The sequence below is a fragment of the Caloenas nicobarica genome, chromosome 25 (assembly GCF_036013445.1).
Source record: "Caloenas nicobarica isolate bCalNic1 chromosome 25, bCalNic1.hap1, whole genome shotgun sequence".
In the NCBI taxonomy this organism is placed as follows: domain Eukaryota; kingdom Metazoa; phylum Chordata; class Aves; order Columbiformes; family Columbidae; genus Caloenas; species Caloenas nicobarica.
This window is the reverse complement of record NC_088269.1, coordinates 4,291,857-4,311,342: the sequence shown is the minus strand read 5'-3', so window position 1 is coordinate 4,311,342 and position 19,486 is coordinate 4,291,857. Positions and strand designations below refer to the sequence as shown.

Below are 19,486 nucleotides of genomic sequence, written 5' to 3'. Positions count from 1 at the left end.
GTCGCAGTTTGCTCCAAAGCTGCAATTCTTGTTCATCAAACTCTGAGGCAAAAAAGTTCTCTATAAGCAGAAATATCAGTCTGCATTTCAGAACCTCCACAGTGGATACTGAGAGAAAGGAAAGAGGGATCAGTTGCTCATCAGAATTAAGGCATCATTTTAGACTGATTTCCCTGACTCATTGTAACCTTCAGATCACCTTCAGGATAATGTAGCAGGAACACTGTCCACTTGCATTTGATTATGGAGCAGAAACGAACACTGCAAGAATGTGTTTTAAATTAAAACCATGTATTTTATTGCAGAAGGATTTCTGTACATGCTTGTAAATGCCTCTGTGAAGGCAAACTTTTTCTCATCTGAATATCCTGATTTTTAAGGTAATCAATATGTGTGATGAAAATTATTATGTTCTAGAAAAGTTTGCCTTGCTTGAATTTCAATATTAAATAAGTCAAATGCTATCACTGCTTGATTATAAAGCAACAATTTATTCTGCATACTGCGTAAATGGATTTAAACCAACTCATGCATCAAGGTATTTAATGAAAGGGAGTTGTATTGCGAAGTTCAATATGTCCCTCCTTACTTGTTGTTCAACACCATTCACTTGTTTTCAGAAGATTAAGAGGATAATAAAAACTCCCAAGTACCTCTGTTAGCCATATGTGTTCTCTTCTTCTAAGTTTTCCATGTGTATAAAAACGTGATCTGTTCCCCCCTCCCAGTGGCTACTTAACGGGAAAAAAAAAAAATCCAGATCATAATATATCTTTTTCCCTAAGAGGAAACAAAATGCAATGCCATAATAGACAATAATTTTGTTCTGACTTCCAATTAAATCCAAAGAGATGCTTTTTGCCCATGGAGAAAACTTTTAGCAAAATTAATGGAACAGATTTAGAAGCCGTGATTGCTTCAGTTATAATAAAACCTTTTCTCTATGTCTATCATATAAAACTCTGGAGAGGTCAACCGGTGGATCTAACTGCTTGTGTTTGCAAATACAATTCGGCAGATACCTTGGATAATTCTGATTTCTCCACTGACTGCAGTGCTGCAGTCCTATGACAGCATCATATTAATGAGCCAGCAGAGGTACCGTGTTCCATGTGGCTCTCAAAGTTTAACCCTGTCCCTCAGACTTCCTCAACTCTCCACAACGCAGACACAGCACCACCAAACCCAGTAATTGCGTATGTTCCAGGTTAAAGGCAAAAAGGCGATTTTTGAGAAGGATTTTGCCTGGTAACAAGATCACCTGCTTAAAAACTCACAGACTGCTGAACACAGGCAGGCCCTTTTCAGCACCTTTCCGAATGCAGAGTTAAAATCTCCCCCCTCAGCATTCCTCTGCTTTGCAATGGGAGCTCTAGCTGGGCTTTTTCTAGCACCAGCAGGTTTTTTTTTTCTTTGCAGCTTACTAATCAGTTGCCTATGTAGCTGTAATCCATCCAAGAGGAGCTGGAAGTCTGGATGGTATCTAGTCACTGTAATGCAACCCATAAGAAGTATCTTGTACCATGCAAACACAATTTTTAACAAGGTTTCAAAGAAGGAAAATTTATTTCTAAGCAACGCACCAAGCCTTAGATTAAAACGTGAGAGTGGGAGGAAAAGAGAGGAGGAAAGGGAGGGAAAGAAGAACCGAGATAAAGGATTTTGGATGCCAGGGGGGTCCTTCAAACTCTTGTTTACTGCCCAGCTGCTCTAGCACTGCAACGGCTGCATCCAGCATCCTCCTGCAGATCCCCCTTCCTGCACCCGTCCCCCCCGGCAAAAACGGAGGCGAAGCCTTTGCAGGGAGATCTTCTTGCCGCAAAGCAACCCAGTGAACCCACCCAGTGAACCCACCCAGTGAACCCACCCAGTGAGCCCACCCAGCGCACCCACCCAGCACCCCTCCTCTACCCTATTTTGACCTTGAGATGTCAGACCCCACCCGGGACGGGGGGATGCGGGGATGCGGGGGCTGCATCTTGGGACCCCCCCTGCTCCCCGCCCCGGCTCCCCGCGGGAGCTGCTCGTGGTGCTGCAGCCGCCGGTGCCGCCCCGGTCCCGGCTCCGGTCCCGGCTCCAGCCCCGGCCCCGGGCCCTACCCTGCGGGCTGCGCTGCTCCGCCGGCCCCGGCAGCGGCCCCGGCCCCGGCACCGCGCTGCGCTCCGCCGTGGCCACTGCGGGAAGAGGGGCGGTGGAGGGTGGGGAGAAAAAGAGAGAAAATAGAAGAATGAAAAGAAAGAAAACAAAGGGAAAGAAGGAAAGGGAAAAGAAGGAAAGCAAGCAAAAGAAAGAAAAGAAAGGAAGGAAAGAAAGGGAAGAAAGAGGGTGATGGCCTAGGGAAGGGGGGAGAAGGGAGTAGGGGCAAGAGGGAAGGAGCAAGGAAAAGGAGGAGCACGGGGAGAAAGAAGGGAATGGGGGAGCGGGGGCAAGGCGATGGGAAAGGGGGAAGGAGGAGCAGCGGGGAGGGAGAGGGGGGAAGAGGGAGAAGGGAGCGGGGGAAGCAAGGGGAAGGGGGAATCGGGAAGGGGCGTCCGGGGGGCATCGGGGGCAGGGGGAGCAGGGAAGGGGGCAGGAGCGGGGGAGGCGGGGCGGGCAGGCGGGGCCGGGGCCGGGCCGGGGGGAGGCCGCTCCCCCACACGTGTGCGGGGCCGCCCCGCTGCCGCCCGGCGGGGCTTTATAAGGGGCGGCGGCGGCCGGAGCAGCGCTGCGTTGCCGCCCGCCACCCCTAAGTCCCCCCCCTCCCCAATCCCTCCACCATGAGCTACACCATGGAGCACCTCGGCAACCCGTCGTACCGCCGGGTGACCGAGACCCGGGCCACCTACAGCCGCGCCAGCGCATCCCCGTCCAGCGGCTTCCGCTCGCAGTCGTGGTCCCGGGGCTCGGGCAGCACCGTGTCCTCCTCCTACAAGCGCACCAACCTGGGGGGGCCGCGGGCCGTGTACGGCTCCACGGTGCTGAGCTCCGCCGAGAGCCTGGACGTCAGCCAGTCCTCGCTGCTGAACGGCGCGGCGGAGCTGAAGCTGAGCCGCTCCAACGAGAAGGAGCAGCTGCAGGGGCTGAACGACCGTTTCGCCGGGTACATCGAGAAGGTGCACTACCTGGAGCAGCAGAACAAGGAGATCGAGGCGGAGTTGGCGGCGCTGCGGCAGAAACACGCCGGGCGGGCGCAGCTGAGCGATGCGTACGAGCAGGAGCTGCGGGAGCTGCGCGGAGCCCTGGAGCAGGTGAGCCATGAGAAGGCGCAGATCCAGCTGGACTCGGAGCACATCGAGGAGGACATCCAGCGCCTGCGGGAGCGCTTCGAGGACGAGGCGCGGCTCCGCGACGAGACGGAGGCCACCATCCGCGCCCTGCGCAAGGAGATGGAGGAGGCCTCGCTGATGCGGGCGGAGCTGGACAAGAAGGTGCAGTCGCTGCAGGACGAGGTGGCCTTCCTGCGGGGCAACCACGAGGAGGAGGTGGCCGAGCTGCTGGCGCAGCTCCAGGCGTCCCACGCCACGGTGGAGAGGAAGGACTACCTGAAGACCGACCTGACCACGGCGCTGAAGGAGATCCGCGCCCAGCTGGAGTGCCAGTCCGACCACAACATGCACCAGGCCGAGGAGTGGTTCAAGTGCCGCTACGCCAAGCTCACAGAAGCCGCCGAGCAGAACAAGGAGGCCATTCGCTCCGCCAAGGAGGAGATCGCCGAGTACCGCCGGCAGCTGCAGTCCAAGAGCATCGAGCTGGAGTCGGTGCGCGGCACCAAGGAGTCGCTGGAGCGGCAGCTCAGCGACATCGAGGAGCGTCACAACAACGACCTCAGCACCTACCAGGTAACCGGAGAGGGGGGGGGTGTCCCGGGCTGCCCCGGGCCCGGGGCGGGCGGTGGCGGTGCGCGGGTACCAGCTCCGCAGCGAGGGATGCGGGAGGCGGTGGCTGCGGATGATGGGGAGGGCGGTGAGAGCCGGGTGGGTCCTGCTGTGATCTGGGCGCTGCCTCCCAGGGAACGTGTGGCTGTAAGTCCCTTCTGAGAACTTTTTCCGCTCTGTCTCTGCGTCAAGCGTATGTCTGTGTCACAGAGGTTTTCTGCATCTCTGTTGCAGGACACGATTCATCAGCTGGAGAACGAGCTTAGAGGAACAAAGTGGGAAATGGCACGTCACTTGAGGGAATACCAGGACCTCCTCAATGTCAAGATGGCCCTGGATATTGAAATTGCTGCATACAGGTACAGTAAGATCATTGCAGACATGTCTGGAATATTAATAGCACTGCAGATGCTGCTGGCTTGGGAAGCTTTACCACAGATAAGAAGTATGTCCCTGCAGTAAACACAAGTAAAATTAGAGCTTAACTAAATTATTACAAGCGTTTCGAAATCTACATAGACACAAGGAGTGTCTGCAGTAAAACCCCAGAGTTTCTTAGGGAGCAGCTCTCTGGTGATCAGTGGGCACCGCATACGTAGCATGACTCAGTGCAGTGGCACCCAGTGCCGCATTCTGCCCTTCCTCACAAAAGCAAAAGATGCAGCAAAAGACAAGTTTATTTTTAATCCCTGTTCGCTTTGCATATGCCAAGCAAACTGTACTTGTCACTTGAATTCCCTTTTATCACTTGAGAGAGGCAGTGCACTTGCTTGATCTTGGTTTCAAGCAGGGAGTGCTAGTCTGCTTGTCACAAACACTTTTGCTTTTCTTGCTCAACTTTCCTCCAAAGCAGCCACTCTAATCTGGAGCAGGAGCACTGCTTGCTATTGCCATCACCTGGCAGTATTTTTAGTCTCCTTTGCATCACTTTAGAACTCTCATTGGAGAACTGCTGATTTTTCTGGGTCACAGGCTTAGATGAAAAACATGCATTTGAATATAAGAAAAGTAAAAACAACCCACCTCCAGATCTGCTTAAATTCCTGAGGTTGTTCAGACAAACACACAGGTACCCTTGGGTCTCTAACTGTTTGCTGCCAAAGATAAGTTAGCTGAACAAAAGTTTCTTCAGTTTTCATAGCCACACAAGAAAGGTGGATGCCCAAACTCTTGAACTAGGACATACACTCTAATGGGCTTTGAATGTCTCAGCCACAATATTTCCTTTGGATCTGTTGGCTGTGTCAAATTCTCAGTTCACCTGAGTCATAACGCAGCCTATGAAGTTACCTATTTTGCCATACTCTGTGCTGTCTTACGCCATAATGAAGTTTTTGCCGTTAAGGATGAATTTCAGCTGATCAGCTGAAGGTGTTACACCTGCCACATGCCAGCCAAGCTAGGAGCTGTTTGCTGAATGTGAATTTTGCAAAAGAGCTGATTCAAGGAAAGCCAAACTGGGGCTGTGAGCGATGGATTATGCTGATCAGCTCTAGCATATTCCACATACGAACTGGTTTCATCCTGCTGACAGAGGGAAATATTCTAATAACTGTCTCTTATGTTGGGTTTCTATGCTCATTTTCTTTCCCCCCCCTCCTGTTTCCCTTAGGAAGCTACTGGAAGGTGAAGAGACAAGATTCAGTGCCTTCTCTGGAAGCATTACTGGACCCATATTCACACACAGACAACCATCTGTCACAATAGCATCCACTAAAATTCAGAAAACAAAAATCGAACCACCAAAGCTGAAAGTCCAGCACAAGTTTGTAGAAGAAATCATTGAAGAGACAAAGGTAGAGGATGAAAAGTCTGAAATGGAAGATGCCCTGGCAGCTATTGCAGAAGAAATGGCAGCCAAGGCCCAGGAGGAAGAAAAGGCAGAAGAAGCCGCAGAGGAAGAAACTGAGAAGGAGGCTGCAGAAGCAGCAGCTGCACCTGAGGAAGAAAAGGAGGAAGAAGGAGCAGAGGAGGAAGAAGAAGCCGCAAAATCTGACGCAGCAGAAGAAGGAGGTTCTGAAAAAGAAGAAATAGAGGAAAAGGAAGAAGGGGAGGAGGCTGAGGAAGAGGTGGAGGAAGCTGAGGCCAAGGGCAAAGCCGAAGAGGCAGCAGCAAAGGTAGAGAAGGTCAAAACACCTCCTGCAAAGTCACCCCCTAAATCCCCCCCTAAATCCCCTGTGACCGAGCCAGCCAAGGTTTTCCAGAAAGAAGCAGCTGCAGAAGCAGGAAAAGATCAGAAGGTGGAGAAAGGTGGTGAGAAACCAGCCAAGGAGGAAGAGAAAGCGGCTTCTCCGGAGAAGCCAGCGACACCAAAGGTGACGTCTCCAGAGAAGCCTGCGACCCCGGAGAAACCTGCAAGCCCAGAAAAAGCAGTGACCCCGGAGAAAGCGGCGACCCCAGAGAAACCTGCAACCCCAGAGAAAGCGGCGACCCCGGAGAAGCTGGTGACACCGGAGAAGCTCCGTTCCCCCGAAAAACCGGTGACCCCAGAAAAACCTCGCTCTCCAGAAAAGCCGGTGACTCCGGAGAAGCCCCGTTCTCCAGAAAAGCCGGCCTCTCCGGTCAAAGATGGAAAGGCGGTGGTGGAGGAGACCGTCACTGTCACAAAGGTAACAAAAATTAGTGCCGAGGTAGAGAAGGAGTCCAGGAAAGAAGACATTGCAGTGAATGGTGAGGTGGAGGAGAAAAAGGAAGAGGAATCCAAAGAGAAGGAGGTTGAGGAGGAAGACAAGGGAGTTGTCACTAACGGTCTAGATGTGAGCCCGATTGATGATAAGGGTGAGAAAATTGTAGTGACCAAAAAAGCAGAGAAAATCACTGAAGGTGGGGACAGTACAACCACATATATCACAAAGTCGGTGACAGTCACTCAGAAGGTAGAGGAACATGAAGAAAGCTTTGAGGAGAAATTAGTGTCCACTAAGAAAGTGGAGAAAGTTACTTCACATGCCATAGTAAAAGAGATTAAAGAGACCGAATAAAATAAATCATAGCTAAATCTAAACAAAATTAAAGAGCTTGGGTTGGTGCAAAAGGTTAAGCCATATGACAGCTGCAAAATGCATGTGAGTGACGGCTTCAAAGCAGAACGGGTTCTCTCATGGAGGCTCCAGACACACAGTATTTTACTTTTTTGTGCAATATAGGGGAGGGGGGGGGAATGCATGCAGGCTCAAGATGTGCTCCCTCCACAGAGCTTGGGGATCTTAAAAAAAAAAAAAAAAAAAATACTAATAATAGTGCATGAGATGAAATGTGCAAAGGAAGCTTTTGAATTTCCTGAGCTGTTGGAGGGACGTATCTGAGGAACGATTTAAGGTGTATTATGCAAAGAACCAACTGAGCCAAAACCAAACAGAAAACAGTAATACAGTATTCATGAAAACCAGAACTCTCCTAGCCTTAAAAAAAGCTACTTATAAATAATTATGTTTACCTCACTGGTGCAATTAGGATGGACTTTTGCTCATGGGAGAACCTAGTTGACATGCACAGTACGCAACCTTTTGTTGTTTGATGTAAAACAGTCACAGCAGTTCTTGCTCAATAAAGGTCAATACTGAAAATACTACTTGTCTGGTGACTCTTTTTTCCAACTCAAATCCTTCCCTCAAGTTCCATACCCTGTCCTGAACAGGAACACTGTCGCATGGGTTGAAAAGTTGCTCGAGTTTTTCCTTAGAATCTCGTTTAGAAAACAAGTTTGAATTGGGTATGATGAACAAATTTCCTGTAACATAACACAAATACTTTTAACGTATTTGTCCGTTCAAAAATAGCTGTAGAAAGGAGACCCCTCTGGAGTGTGAACTGAGGCTAGGTACTGCTCAGATTAAACCTGGTATGCCTGAGCCATAAAAGCAAATTAAAGAATATTTGCAATAGAAAGGCCTCCTAAGCATTGGCCTACATCTACCACTACTTGCCGGTTGGCTTTATTAAGAAAAAAGCCAATTAAAAGTCTTTCTAAAATCCTGCTACATGGAAAATAAATGCACATGGAATGCCCTGAAATCTGCTGACTAATTGAGGGGCTGATCAAAATCTCTATGATTTGCATGTACCTTCGATTCGTTACCCTATCAATAATTGAAGATCAAGTAGTTTTTAATTGAAAAGGTTCTGCATGTTCTTCACTGGAGGAATCGTAAAAAGTCCAGAGCAGATAAGGCTTTCAAATAAATCTGAATGTCTTTGTGTAGCAAAGTAATAAATGTTTCTCCTGCTGGTATCAATAATGGAAATCTGTGCTCAACAGCTTGCTGGTTGAGTGACGTTTAATTAAAGCAGAGCTAGCAAATTAAATGGCAGCTTCTCTGTAGTGAGCTTCTTTGTGAAAATTACATGCATATGTGACATAAAAATATCTATACCTTTATGAAGGTAAGTAGCCCAGTCAGTAAGCGGTTCCACCAAGTTATGTTAAAATATAGAAATGCCCAATGGTTTGTGAGCACTGAAGCTATTTTTCCCTTGGGTCTGATTAAAATTTTCGAGAGGACAGCAACACTAAACCCAAAAACTAAACCAGACACTGGTATTTAATGTAAAACTTTTTCTTTACGTGCTTCCAAGTTCCAGAATCTGCTCAAATGCCACAAACTGCAAAGCCAATGGGCTCCCACCCCTCAGCATAGAAAGTTGGGCATCTTCAGCATGTACCAGCCCTTCTGCCCAGGTACATCCATGGCATATTTCAAAATATCCTCATTTCACCCCCCTTTTCCACCCAAAACATATCGCAGCCACTAGCTATTACCCATGACTGCATTTTTTTTTTCTCTGCTCTAACATATGAAATAAATTTGTGAGTTCAGCCTGTTTCCCACTGCGAGTGTTTCCATTAAATCCTAAGAGAAATAAGCAACTGGTTAACACATTTCTAAATATTTATAAAACTATAAGAACTGATTAATATTTAATGTTGCCAAGAGGTTTTGTCTACTGACATCTGCAATCAAACAGTTTCAAAAAGGAGCATAATTCCAGGGCAGAGATGTATAAATAGTATGTTATTTGCCTGTTCTGCACCAATTACTTCTTCAGACTGTGCATAAGCAGTGAAGGGATTAATTACTTTCAGACACAAAAGTTCATTAATCAATACGAAAGACTCAGTGAGGGGAAAAACAATAATTAAAGGGAGTTACTGTGAAGATTTATGCATCTTATTTAAGGTGGCCTATCAAGACCACTGTGACTTCAGGAGCTGGAAGGGTCTAAACCAGGATCTTTTTACCGTACCAGGTTGTGGAGATGCTACAGTTAAGACATTTTCCACATCCCAGAACTAAATTCCGTGTGGAAACAAGCCGGGAAGCGTTACAAAACACAAATAGGTTGTGTTTGCCAGGGAGCTGAGTCAGGCACGAGAATTTTCTCCAGGCAGCAGGGTCAGTGCTTTTCCCATTCACATGCGAGCTTTTATTCCTCCTCTGCTCAGGATTAAACCAACCTTAACTAACGTAGCAAGGCAGCAAATGATGAATTTAGTTACTAGAAGGTAAATTCTTAGAATCTGGATGTGATACCTGCACAAGTTTTCCTCTTGCTGAGTGGAAGGGGAGTGTGTGTGCGTGCATCTCAAGAAAAGCATTCAGGCCTCCTGGTATTTGTCTTCCCCGTGATGAGATCTCAGCCCGATCCAGACCCCGTCTGCCCAAACAGCAGCAGAAAACTCGGGGACAGACTCTCGGCTTTACTTGCAGCTGCAACTTCTGTTAAAGTTTCTACCGTGTCTCCCTCTGCCTGCTTTTACTGCATTGCGTCAAAGCAGCTCCTGGATTTTCAAAGGTGAATAAAGGTTGCCAGCAGGATCCCCGCAACCCCGAGAGCATCTTGGCAAGCAAACGCACGTTTCCATCCTCCCTCACACCAGTTTACCTCGGCAGCAAGGCAGGACGGAGGTGACAAGCCCGGCCGGACGGTCCCTGCAGCTTGTCACCCCCTGCAGCTCATTGCCATGGCTGTGACTCACACTTTTCTGCAGTCGTGAAATCTCTCCTCTAGCTGCAATACATTAAAAATAACATGAGGAGTAGGGATCGGACTGAGATACGCTGCAAGAAATGTGCATGTGTGTATGTCCGTAAATGTGCTGGTTTGAGAGCATCCCTGGCAGCCTGGTCGGAACAGCTGCAAGCTGTGTCACATCCCAGAATTGAAAGGGCTTTGAAGGACTGAACGAAGAAGGAGTTTATCTGAAAAAAATAGACAAGCAAGAGGAAGCAAAATCAGGTACGGGAAAATTAAAAGGAGCTCAGAGTGCTTGGAGAAAGGCAGGATGGGGTTTAATATATGCCCATCTATTTAACAGCGCTTTGGCTTTAATGGCTGTGATGTTTTTTGCTCCATAGGAGCAGAAACTCTCTCCCAACTGAAGTGCCATGCTAAGCACGTTCCGATGGGGCACTTAGGTGCTAATTTCCAAGTACCCTCTCTTAGACTCAACATTCTGCCGTTTGAACTGAGGGCATCACATACCAGGAGGAGCAAGTCTCCTGCAATCCCATCTACAGCGTTTAAAAGCGCTGAGCGAGTAGCGTGGTCGAGCCTCTGGGCCACGGGACCACGAGCACCCCCATCGCTCGCCACCGCTTTCCTGGAGATGGAAAACTAAATCTGCTTTGTAAGAATAAGGCTCCATAGACACATGTAGAAAAATCTCCACTAAAAGCAGAAGGGAAAGGTGGGAGTGGGGAAAATAAAAAAGACTTGAAAGAGATGTTGTCAAAGACAGGGAAAATTAATTACTTGCATTAAAACCCCCCAAAAAGCGTGTGTGAGGGGGAAATTAAGTATTTGGAAATGACACTGAAACTCCCGGAATAGGAGCTACTGGAGTTAATACTGTTTTCTGAATTGTTCTACCAAAACTGCTTTTTCTTTCTCCTGCTGTTTTTCTTTGGAATGTGGAAGGAAAGAATTGTTTTAAACGCTTACCTCATCCACCATCATCTTCTTCATAACTCTTTCAACACTGAAAAGGGAGATGCTTTTGAAACACCCCTAAAATTTGTATAAAGGGACACCTCCTTTCTCCCTGAACACAGCCATGGAGAACCAACGCAAACCCACTGATACCATGAAGTCAGCGTACAAAATGAAAAGTTACCCCAAAATCCTACACAAAAATCCATCTAGCAAGATGTGGCTAAAGTTTCAGTGCAGACATGTAATGCTTGTTTTAACATGGGTTACCATGGCCTTAGTTTATTTGAAGTGGTTTGATTTGCAGCATTAGTCAAAGTACTTGCCCTAAACACAAGGTTAAATTTTATGCATCGAGTTTAGCTAGTTGAAAAGCACTAAGCTCAGACCACAGGACATTGGTATTGCTTCCAGAACTGCCAGTCTTTGCTGCTGTTTGGGCCATTCCTATTCTGTGTCTGAACAGATTCAACCTTTCTTTAGCTCACACGCGAAACTCTGAAGTGCCCTCACAAGTTTTCAGAAGAAAATGAGCCTCGTCTGTTCACACTGGATTGACTTAACTACCAAGATTTAACAGCTTCTGGATTGGTTTGTTAAAATTGCTCCTTTTTTCAAAAGGGAGCTTGTGCTTGTGTGCACACAACCCCCCAGCAAGACCCATCGCAACACCAACAGCACAAGTCCCACTGTATTTTTCCCTCCGTAAGATTTCCGTGTGAAATTTTACAGCCCCATCAAGAAATCCTTTGTTCAGCTATTAGTGAATCAGCTGGACAGAAACCAGTATCCCATATCCCATCTCACAGCCTTGAAAGATGAGTGTGATACGCCACTTTATCAACCTTAAGTGCACTAGTAACACATGACACACACAAGGAATCTGTGTAAGCATTTCCATAACTTTATTGACTAGCTTTATTGCACATACTTATTGAAGCCTCCATTATTTTACCCACCCAAGGTTTCCATAATTATTTTAAACGCAAGTTAAAGACAACTTTCATTCCCACTTTTTTTTTTTTACCCCTTTTTAAATTTTAAGGTTCTGAATCACCCAAGAAAGACATAACCCCTGAATTCATACGTGTAGACCATGTGGCATTCAGGGAGCAAGCCAGTGGGTGCTCTGCAAGCATACTGATACTCTGCACGGAGAGAAACATCATAATCATTAACTTTAAACCTCAGTGGTCGCTGAATTAAATATGTGAGACTGCAATTTTAGCTCAGTCAACCATCATTTATTCTGTTGACCTGATGAGAAAGCTGGACTGCCTAAAAATCAAGCCTTCTTCTTCACTTCACTCTCTTCCTTTCCTGCTGCTTCTTTCTCTTCCTTCTTGTCCTCACCAGTTTCCTCAGCAGTTTCCTGAGACTCCTCTCCTTCTTCAGCTGCTGTTTCTTCCCCTTCTCCTTCCTCTTCCTCACCCTCTTTGGCTTCTTCAGCTTCTTCCTTAGCACCTTTGAAAGGCAAAAAGAAATATTTCACATCCACGCACTGTTGCCAATCCCAATTTAACAGGAGCCAGCATACCTGCATCCTTCAACCCCACACATTGGGATGGCAGCCAGCTGAACACGATGGGGCTGGCAACAGATTTTTGTGGGAAAACAGGGACATTTATCTAGGCCTTGCAAGGGAGATCAACAAAACCACATGAACAACTTATCCTAGATTTTAGAGGGGGTGAAACACTTCACAGGCCTTTTAAAAAAAAATCACAGCCTTGAAAAAATATTGACTGTGGACTCACTGCTTTAAGCCTTATCCAGAGACTTGTGTTCAAATATAGATCCTGCCATTGCTCTCCAATGTGCTCTTTGGCTACCATTCCATTATAATTCATTTGTACACTAAAACTCATAGCATAATTCAATGGTAACCAACGCATTTCAGGTACATCTAGGTTAAATCCTTCCAAGCTATGCAACTGAAGTTGGGAAAAGCAACATTGGATCGCACTCCTTTTATATTTTCTTTAAAATGGGAGTTTGGTAAATAAAACATGGGACAGCAAGAAGTGGTATTTACTTTGGTTGAACAATAGAACCAGCTAGACCTCAGACAACAGATACTGCTGGCCACTGAACCCAACAGCTACATCCACAGACATCAGCTGATGTTCCTGTTATCATGGAATGCTCTCTGGGAATCAGTATTTAGCTCAGGATGCCCTTGTTCCTTCTTTTTGAGGATGTCTGTAATACATAAGTACTGTTTGCTCTGTATGAATATAACATTACACACGGTTAAAGTATTACCATTCTTGGTTTTGGAAACTTGAATGGAAAAACACGCAGTGATTTCTGAGGGAGAATAATCCCATAATCTGCCTGATATTGAACATTTTACCTTATCTTCTATTCAAGCTTTCCTGCTTAAATGCTCTGTGCTTAATCCCACGATCCTCTGCTCATGTGAGCAATGACAGAGGTCTAATCATTAGACTTAGTCATCAGGATTTCTGGATTTTTATCCCATATGAGCATGGTGAAGCATGAAAGAGAGGGATTTGAAAGTAACTACAAGTACCTTCCTCCTCTTCTTCAGCCTCTTCACCTCCCGCTTCTTCCTCGCCTTCCTCTTTCTCTTCCTCCTCACCTTCCTCCGCAGGGGCTGCCTTGGCTTCCCCCACTTTAGCAGCCTCAATTGTTTCCTCTATTTCAATCTGCTCTTCCTGGACGTGACTGGAGTAGTAGGTGGGGAAGGAACGGGTTGTCAGCAGGTAGGAGCTGGACTGGAGGCCGCTGTAGGCAGATCTGCCAAACGTCGGGGCAGCCTGAGTGTAGCCACTGGTGATGCTCCCAACGCTAGTGAAACTGAGTCGGGTCTCTTCACCTTCCAGCAGTTTTCTAGCAGAAATAAACAAAATAAAAAAGGCAAGCAGAAATGACTTAGTTTTGCTGCAGCAGTATTCAGCAGATTCATCCACAGACCAGGATCTTAAGAGGCTTTGAGCAGCGCAAGCCCTAGAGGCTGCCTTGTTAGAAGAAATAACAGGGAAAAAACCTCTAGGATTAGGTGCCTATAGCAGCTGAAGTTAGAGGTATATTTCAGTAGCCTGTATGGCTGCAGAGAACAATGCAGATGTAACAATTTGATGTTATATTTCGGTATTAGACAAGGTTTAAATAGCCACTTTCTCAATATTCCCCCTTGTGGCACTCATCGAAACTGCTTCAGCACTTCCCATTTCTAACAGCATTGGGACAAAACATTAAACAGCTATTTAGCAGCAATTCTGCTGTAAAATATTTGCTTTGCAGGAGATTGCTTCTGTGAGTAGGAAACAAAGGCTGTTCTAAAAGCACATCAGGGATTTCCAATTTTGGGAACACGGCCATCTGTATTAAGAAGCTCTACTGATACAAAAACTCCTCACTGTAAGTACAGAACAGGTATTTTATCCTTAAAGATGGAAAACTGAGATCATATTTTGCCAAACTAGTTTTGTATGCATGTACATACATAATATTATACTCACTGAAGATTTTGCTTTAAGCAAATATTTTACCTCGAAAGCACTGCTTCTTCCACTAGCAAGACAAGAAGAAGACCTGATTAAACCCTGACATCTATTAAAATTTCTGCTGGAGGAACGATAAACAAAATCGATTGTCTTGAAGAGAGAATGGGAACTTGCTCTGAGTTCTGACTTCCTAAAACATTCCCCCCATCATACCTATATGCTGCAATTTCGATGTCCAGGGCCATTTTCACATTGAGCAGATCTTGATATTCTTTCAAGTACCGAGCCATTTCACTCTTCGTGGTCCTCAGCTCGTTCTCTAATTTGTTGATTGTGTCCTGTTGGAAGTAACAACATTGACAGCATAAAATTCTGAATCCTCCGATCCAAAGCAGTAACACCTTACAAGGAATTTCTCTAGTCCTGTTAACCTAGTCTTGCTCTAGCAGGCAGAGAAAACGAAGAGCTCCAACTCCCCCCCCTCAGCCAAATCCCACCATCATGCACCAAATCCCACCTTTCCTGGCAGGGTTTTCCCACCCCTTATTATTCCATCCCTAGTGTTAAGAGCCCAATTTTCTGCTATCCAAGGACTAAAGCATGTGTAAGCTTGGCTTTGTTTTTAGCCTCTATGTGCTTTTTCTAGTTTTAGCTTAAAGATATCTTTTTTGGTAATGATATCGCCACGGATTTATCCGTATGTGGACAGACGATGTATCACGCATTACAGCGCTGCGCCATTCTGCATTATAGTTTTAGGACACCTCCCACTTTAGGTTCGCGGTCTGACCGCAGAATTCAGGTGTGGGCTAGAAGCGATGCCCACCCCCCCTTCCCAGGGTGCCCCCCATGCCAACCCCGACCCCCCCGCAACCTGCAGCGCGGAGATGTCGGCGCTTTGCTTCTCTTCCAGCTCCTGCAGCTGCTTCTCCAGCGCCTCGTTCATGCCGCGGGTGGCCTCGATCTCCAGCGTCTTGGCCTTGAGCAGCCGGCGGCTCTCGGACACCTCGTCCTTGGCGGCGCGGACGGCGTCGGTGTTCTTGGCCGCGCTCTCGCTGAGCACGGTGAAGCGGCTGCGGAACCACTCCTCGGCGTTCTGCATGTTGCGGGCCGCCAGCTTCTCGTACTGAGCGCGGATGTCGCGCAGCGCGGCGGAGAGGTCGGGCTTGGCCGACACGTCCATCTCCACCGAGAGGTGCGCGTACTGGATCTGCGCCTGCAGCTCCGCCAGCTCCTCCTCGTGCACCTTCTTGAGGAAGGCCAGCTCGTCCAGCAAGCTGTCCACACGCTTCTCCAGCTCCGCCCGCGCCAGCGCCGCCTCGTCCGCGCCCTTGCGCACCTCCAGCAGCCGCGCCTCCGCGTCCTCCCGGCTCAGCACCTCCTCCTCGTAGCGCGCCTGCAGCCCCCGCAGCGTCTCCTCCAGGCTCTCCCGCTCGCCCTGCAGCGCCTGCTTCTCGCTCGTCGCCTCCTCGGCGGCCAAGCGCAGCTCGCGGATCTCCTGCTCGTACAGGGCGCGGAAGCGGGAGGGCTCGGCGTGCTTCTGCCGCAGCACCAGCAGCTCGGCCTCCAGCACCTTGTTCTGCTGCTCCAGCTCGTGGACCCGCTCGATGAAGCAGGCGAAGCGGTCGTTGAGGTCCTGCAGCTGCGCCCGCTCCTGGCTGCGGATGGACTTGAGGTCGTTGCTGATGGCGGCCACCTGGCTCAGGTCGAGGCTGTCCACCGAGTGCAGGAGGGAGCCCGAGGCGCTGGAGGCCGCGTAGCTGCGCCGCACGGACACCGAGGACACGGGCGCCGACAGGCTGGAGTACGCGGAGCGCCCGGAGCTGTAGCCGCCGCTGCTGCGCATCGCCGAGACGTGGAGCCGCGGGCTCTCGGCGTAGCGCCGCTTGTAGGAGGGGAAGAACGGGTCGTAGCCGTACGAGCTCATGGCTGCGGGAGGCGGACAGCGGCGGCTCTGCGGAGCGGGGCTGCCCGGCCGCCCCTATTTATGGGCGGGGAGGGCGGGCAGGCGCAGCCGCCAGGAGGGGCCGGGCCGGGGCGGAGCCGCGCTCAGGTGCCGCCCGCTCCGCGCCTCACCGCGGGCTGGGGTTACGGTCCGTCGTCCCGGTTGGTCCCCTCTGGCGTGTCCCCACCGGGGCCACCTCGCACCGGCCTCCCCTGAGCCCCTTCCAGACTCGAGCCCGTGAGGGGCCCACCCCGGGGCCTACCTCAGGCCTACCTCGGCCCACACCTCCCGCAGGCCCAGCTGCTGCCCCCAAACCTCCAAGGGCTGTCCCTCGCCCTCCTCTGCCCCACAAGCCGCCCCAGGGGAGGCTGTTACAAGGCCCAAATCACGGCGGGGGGCTCAGGGAGGCCTGGGGGCTCAGGGAGGCCTGGGGGCTCAGGAAAGCCCAGTTTCTTGGTGGGGCTGGGGTGCACACAACCCTCGCTGCACCTCAAAACCCCCACAGCGCGTGCGTAGGTTGCAATTTTTTTTTACTTTAATTTGCAGGTTTTGCAAGGTGTGCGTGCCCTTCAAGTTCCTGCTCCATGACCTTTGTTGCAAGTGATGCCTAATAACCAGGTAATTACACAAAAGAAGCAGCAAATATGGGCTGTGGTTCGCAGCCCTAGCAGAATACGCTGGTATCTGGTTATCCAGCTTTGCTTCTGTTCCTTGAAATTCCGAGAGGCAAATCAGTCTGAGACTTGGACCAAAGGGACTGAATATTTATCATTGCCTAATCTGGCAATTAGCCACTGGTTGATTAAAGCAAGTCAGTATTTATGCAGTAGAGATTTAACACAAGTAAGCTAGGAATATATTAAGCACGCTGTATTGGATGCTGGAAAAGGCAATGATGGTTTGTCTCTCTGAGTCAGAAGAGCAAATTTATTACAAAACAAACTCTTCAAAGTTTTCTTGAGTAAGGAATAAATGTAGGTACAGGTTGGGGGGGACATTTATTGAGAGAGAGATACCACAAAAATGCTTAGTTACTTCCTAAAGAAAGGGGAAAAGCGTAGTAATATACATAAATTAATCTGTATGCCTATAACTAATTGCAATGATACTTTATTTCTGGCGCAAAGATATGTTAGCTTAGTACCCATCATCTACTAAAGATAAAGAAGGTTTGAGTTAATCATGCTTCTTCCTATCTTCTAGTGATATCAAACAGAATATTACCTGTTGTGTGGTATCATTTCCATAGATTTTGGGGTACTTGAATATGAGAGATATTAAGCTGTGAAGGGCAGTGGCCCATCAGAGATACAAAGCTGCCGTCTCTTTTCATCTGAGCTCATGCGAGGTAGAACGAACTGTACAAAGACCCAGCAAAGGCTGATGAGATATTTTATTTTGCAAATCAAAAGCGTTCCCATGAAGATCAATGGAATCACTCTCAATTTACAAGCACTGCAAGTGAGGCTTCCGCTCAAAATTTTGTACAAAATTTGTGATTTAAATTTCAGTAGCGGTTGCATTCATGCATATTAGAACAGCTACCTGTTATTCAGACATTGAATGCGAAAAGTACAGCAGCATAAGTGTAGTTTTAATAATTTTTAGCTTAAACAGAGATTGCTTTTGACTTTTGCACAGAAGAGGTAGCTTGCGTAGCTTGCAGAGCGCCCAGGGAAGAAATGGGCAATACAGACATTATAGCAGATGGAAAGATTCACAGCAGGCTTGGTCAGAGATTCAGCGAGCTTCTAAACGCAAATTGGTGTGGGATACTCAGCTAACGCGAACTGGCATACCTTGTTTCATGCCAAGGGATTTATGCTAAGCTCCCCTACATTCAATTTGAGCATGAGATTTAATTATTTATGGTCTCATTTATTATGCCATGTATTAATAAATGAATATACCTCAGCTTCTAAAAATAACTCCGCTTTATATCCCAGGAAAATAACCTTTTAATTGCAGGCTGTTAATATTCTTTCTCGTGTATTTTTTTAGAGAGGGAAAATGAGTGGAAAACCCCTTCCCTTGCCAGCGGTGTGTGCCAGGAAGATGGGAAAGCGTGTCTGCAGAGAGCCCTGCAGTGTTGATTTTCATTGTGACTCAGAGGTAAGGATGAAGCTTTGCTACTCTGAGGAAAAGAAAGCTACTACTGAAGGCATCCTACTTCAGAAACTTGTATTTCCAGGTATAGGGTAGTGCTGACTCTGATTTCCCCATTCTTTGTCTCCTTTTTGTTGTCGTTTTTTTTTCCCCACAATGCAGAGTATAATCTCGCTCCCTGATGTATTATTGTTAGAAAAATCTTGAAGTAGTAGTAAACAGGGAAACAGGATAAAGACTGGCTTCCAATGAGAATGAAATGGTCATCTTATTCATCTTATCTTTAAGACCATGTTGAAAAAAGCAGGCAGGCACTAGAGATGAGCTGAGTCACCCAGCAGCTCAGAATGACGTCCCTTTGCATCTGCTGAAGCTCAAGCTGCTCTCTTGCTGTTTAGGTAGGTGTGAGTATCTTGATTTCATCTAATACAAACTTTAGGCAGAAGAATCCCAAGTCTGGCTTCGTCCCTTGAAAACCTCCCCTAGGTTGTCTGAACTGAATAATGTGAATGAATGATACAGAAATAAGAGATTGTGATGTGATAAAATGGCAGCTGTGCAGTCATATGCTACTGCTGCATAAACAAAGCACCTCTGTGACAATACGTTCCTGTTTGTACATTTTCCTCTGCTACGTACTATGTACTTAACATGTACTCAGACTAGGAATGGCATTTCCTAAGGGAAACATTTAGGTCTAGGCCCTGTACTAGGGTCTTATTTAGCACCAAGAGTTACTCGAATGAAACCAGAGTCAGTGAAAATTCCCCTTGCGCATTGAAGTCTAGTGGGGTTCGGGTTTGCCTTTTTTTTTTTTTAATCAAAAAATGTTTTTTCCCAGCAGAAAGTGTAACAGGTACGTTTGGGGTTGAGGTGGCTGGCAGAATGAAGTCTGTATTGTCTGCTCCTAGCCTTATTTCACCATGTTTTATGGATCGATTGATTTTTATTGATTAGACTGATCAGTTCTGAAGGAGAAAGGGGAGGGCTGGACCAGGTCCACTGTAGCAGTCAGCGCTTTGTGCCAGTATTTAGTGCTGTGGGAGCGCAGCGGAGCGTGCCTACGGCCAAGCTGTCCCTGCAGGTCCTTTTATTGATCCAACCACAGAGAAGTGTGTTGCAAAAACTGAAAAAGAGAACTCTCCTTGAAGCCCCTGGGAACTACATCAGAGAAAAGT

At 47.8% G+C, this 19,486-nt stretch overlaps 2 protein-coding genes across 2 annotated transcripts; one reads left to right on the top strand and one right to left on the bottom strand.

The window, feature by feature from the left end:
- The first annotated feature begins 2,756 nt into the window (after positions 1-2,756).
- NEFM (neurofilament medium chain) lies at positions 2,757-6,930 on the top strand. The gene is made up of 3 exons (XM_065651664.1): positions 2,757-3,818; positions 4,089-4,213; positions 5,467-6,930. Exons 1-3 carry the CDS (start codon positions 2,757-2,759, stop codon positions 6,833-6,835), a joined length of 2,556 nt encoding a protein of 851 aa, XP_065507736.1. The 3' UTR covers positions 6,836-6,930.
- A 4,772-nt stretch (positions 6,931-11,702) lies between these two features.
- On the bottom strand, positions 11,703-16,201 carry NEFL (neurofilament light chain). Its single transcript, XM_065651594.1, has 4 exons — positions 15,132-16,201; positions 14,471-14,595; positions 13,321-13,640; positions 11,703-12,248 (listed from the first exon to the last, which is right to left on the bottom strand). Exons 1-4 carry the CDS (start codon positions 16,182-16,184, stop codon positions 12,070-12,072), a joined length of 1,677 nt encoding a protein of 558 aa, XP_065507666.1. The 5' UTR covers positions 16,185-16,201; the 3' UTR covers positions 11,703-12,069.
- Positions 16,202-19,486: the final 3,285 nt, after the last annotated feature.

What these genes read in the sequence shown, in the direction of transcription:
- NEFM (XM_065651664.1), top strand. Translation starts at nt 2,757, where the DNA reads ATGAGCTACACCATGGAGCACCTCGGCAACCCGTCGTACCGCCGGGTG. An exon ending in ACGACCTCAGCACCTACCAG is followed by an intron (nt 3,819 to 4,088) that starts GTAACCGGAGAG and finishes TCTCTGTTGCAG; the next exon opens with GACACGATTCATCAGCTGGA. An exon ending in ATTGAAATTGCTGCATACAG is followed by an intron (nt 4,214 to 5,466) that starts GTACAGTAAGAT and finishes TGTTTCCCTTAG; the next exon opens with GAAGCTACTGGAAGGTGAAG.
- NEFL (XM_065651594.1), bottom strand. Translation starts at nt 16,184, where the DNA reads ATGAGCTCGTACGGCTACGACCCGTTCTTCCCCTCCTACAAGCGGCGC. An exon ending in ATCGAAATTGCAGCATATAG is followed by an intron (nt 13,641 to 14,470) that starts GTATGATGGGGG and finishes TATTTCTGCTAG; the next exon opens with AAAACTGCTGGAAGGTGAAG. An exon ending in GGCTGAAGAAGAGGAGGAAG is followed by an intron (nt 12,249 to 13,320) that starts GTACTTGTAGTT and finishes TGCCTTTCAAAG; the next exon opens with GTGCTAAGGAAGAAGCTGAA.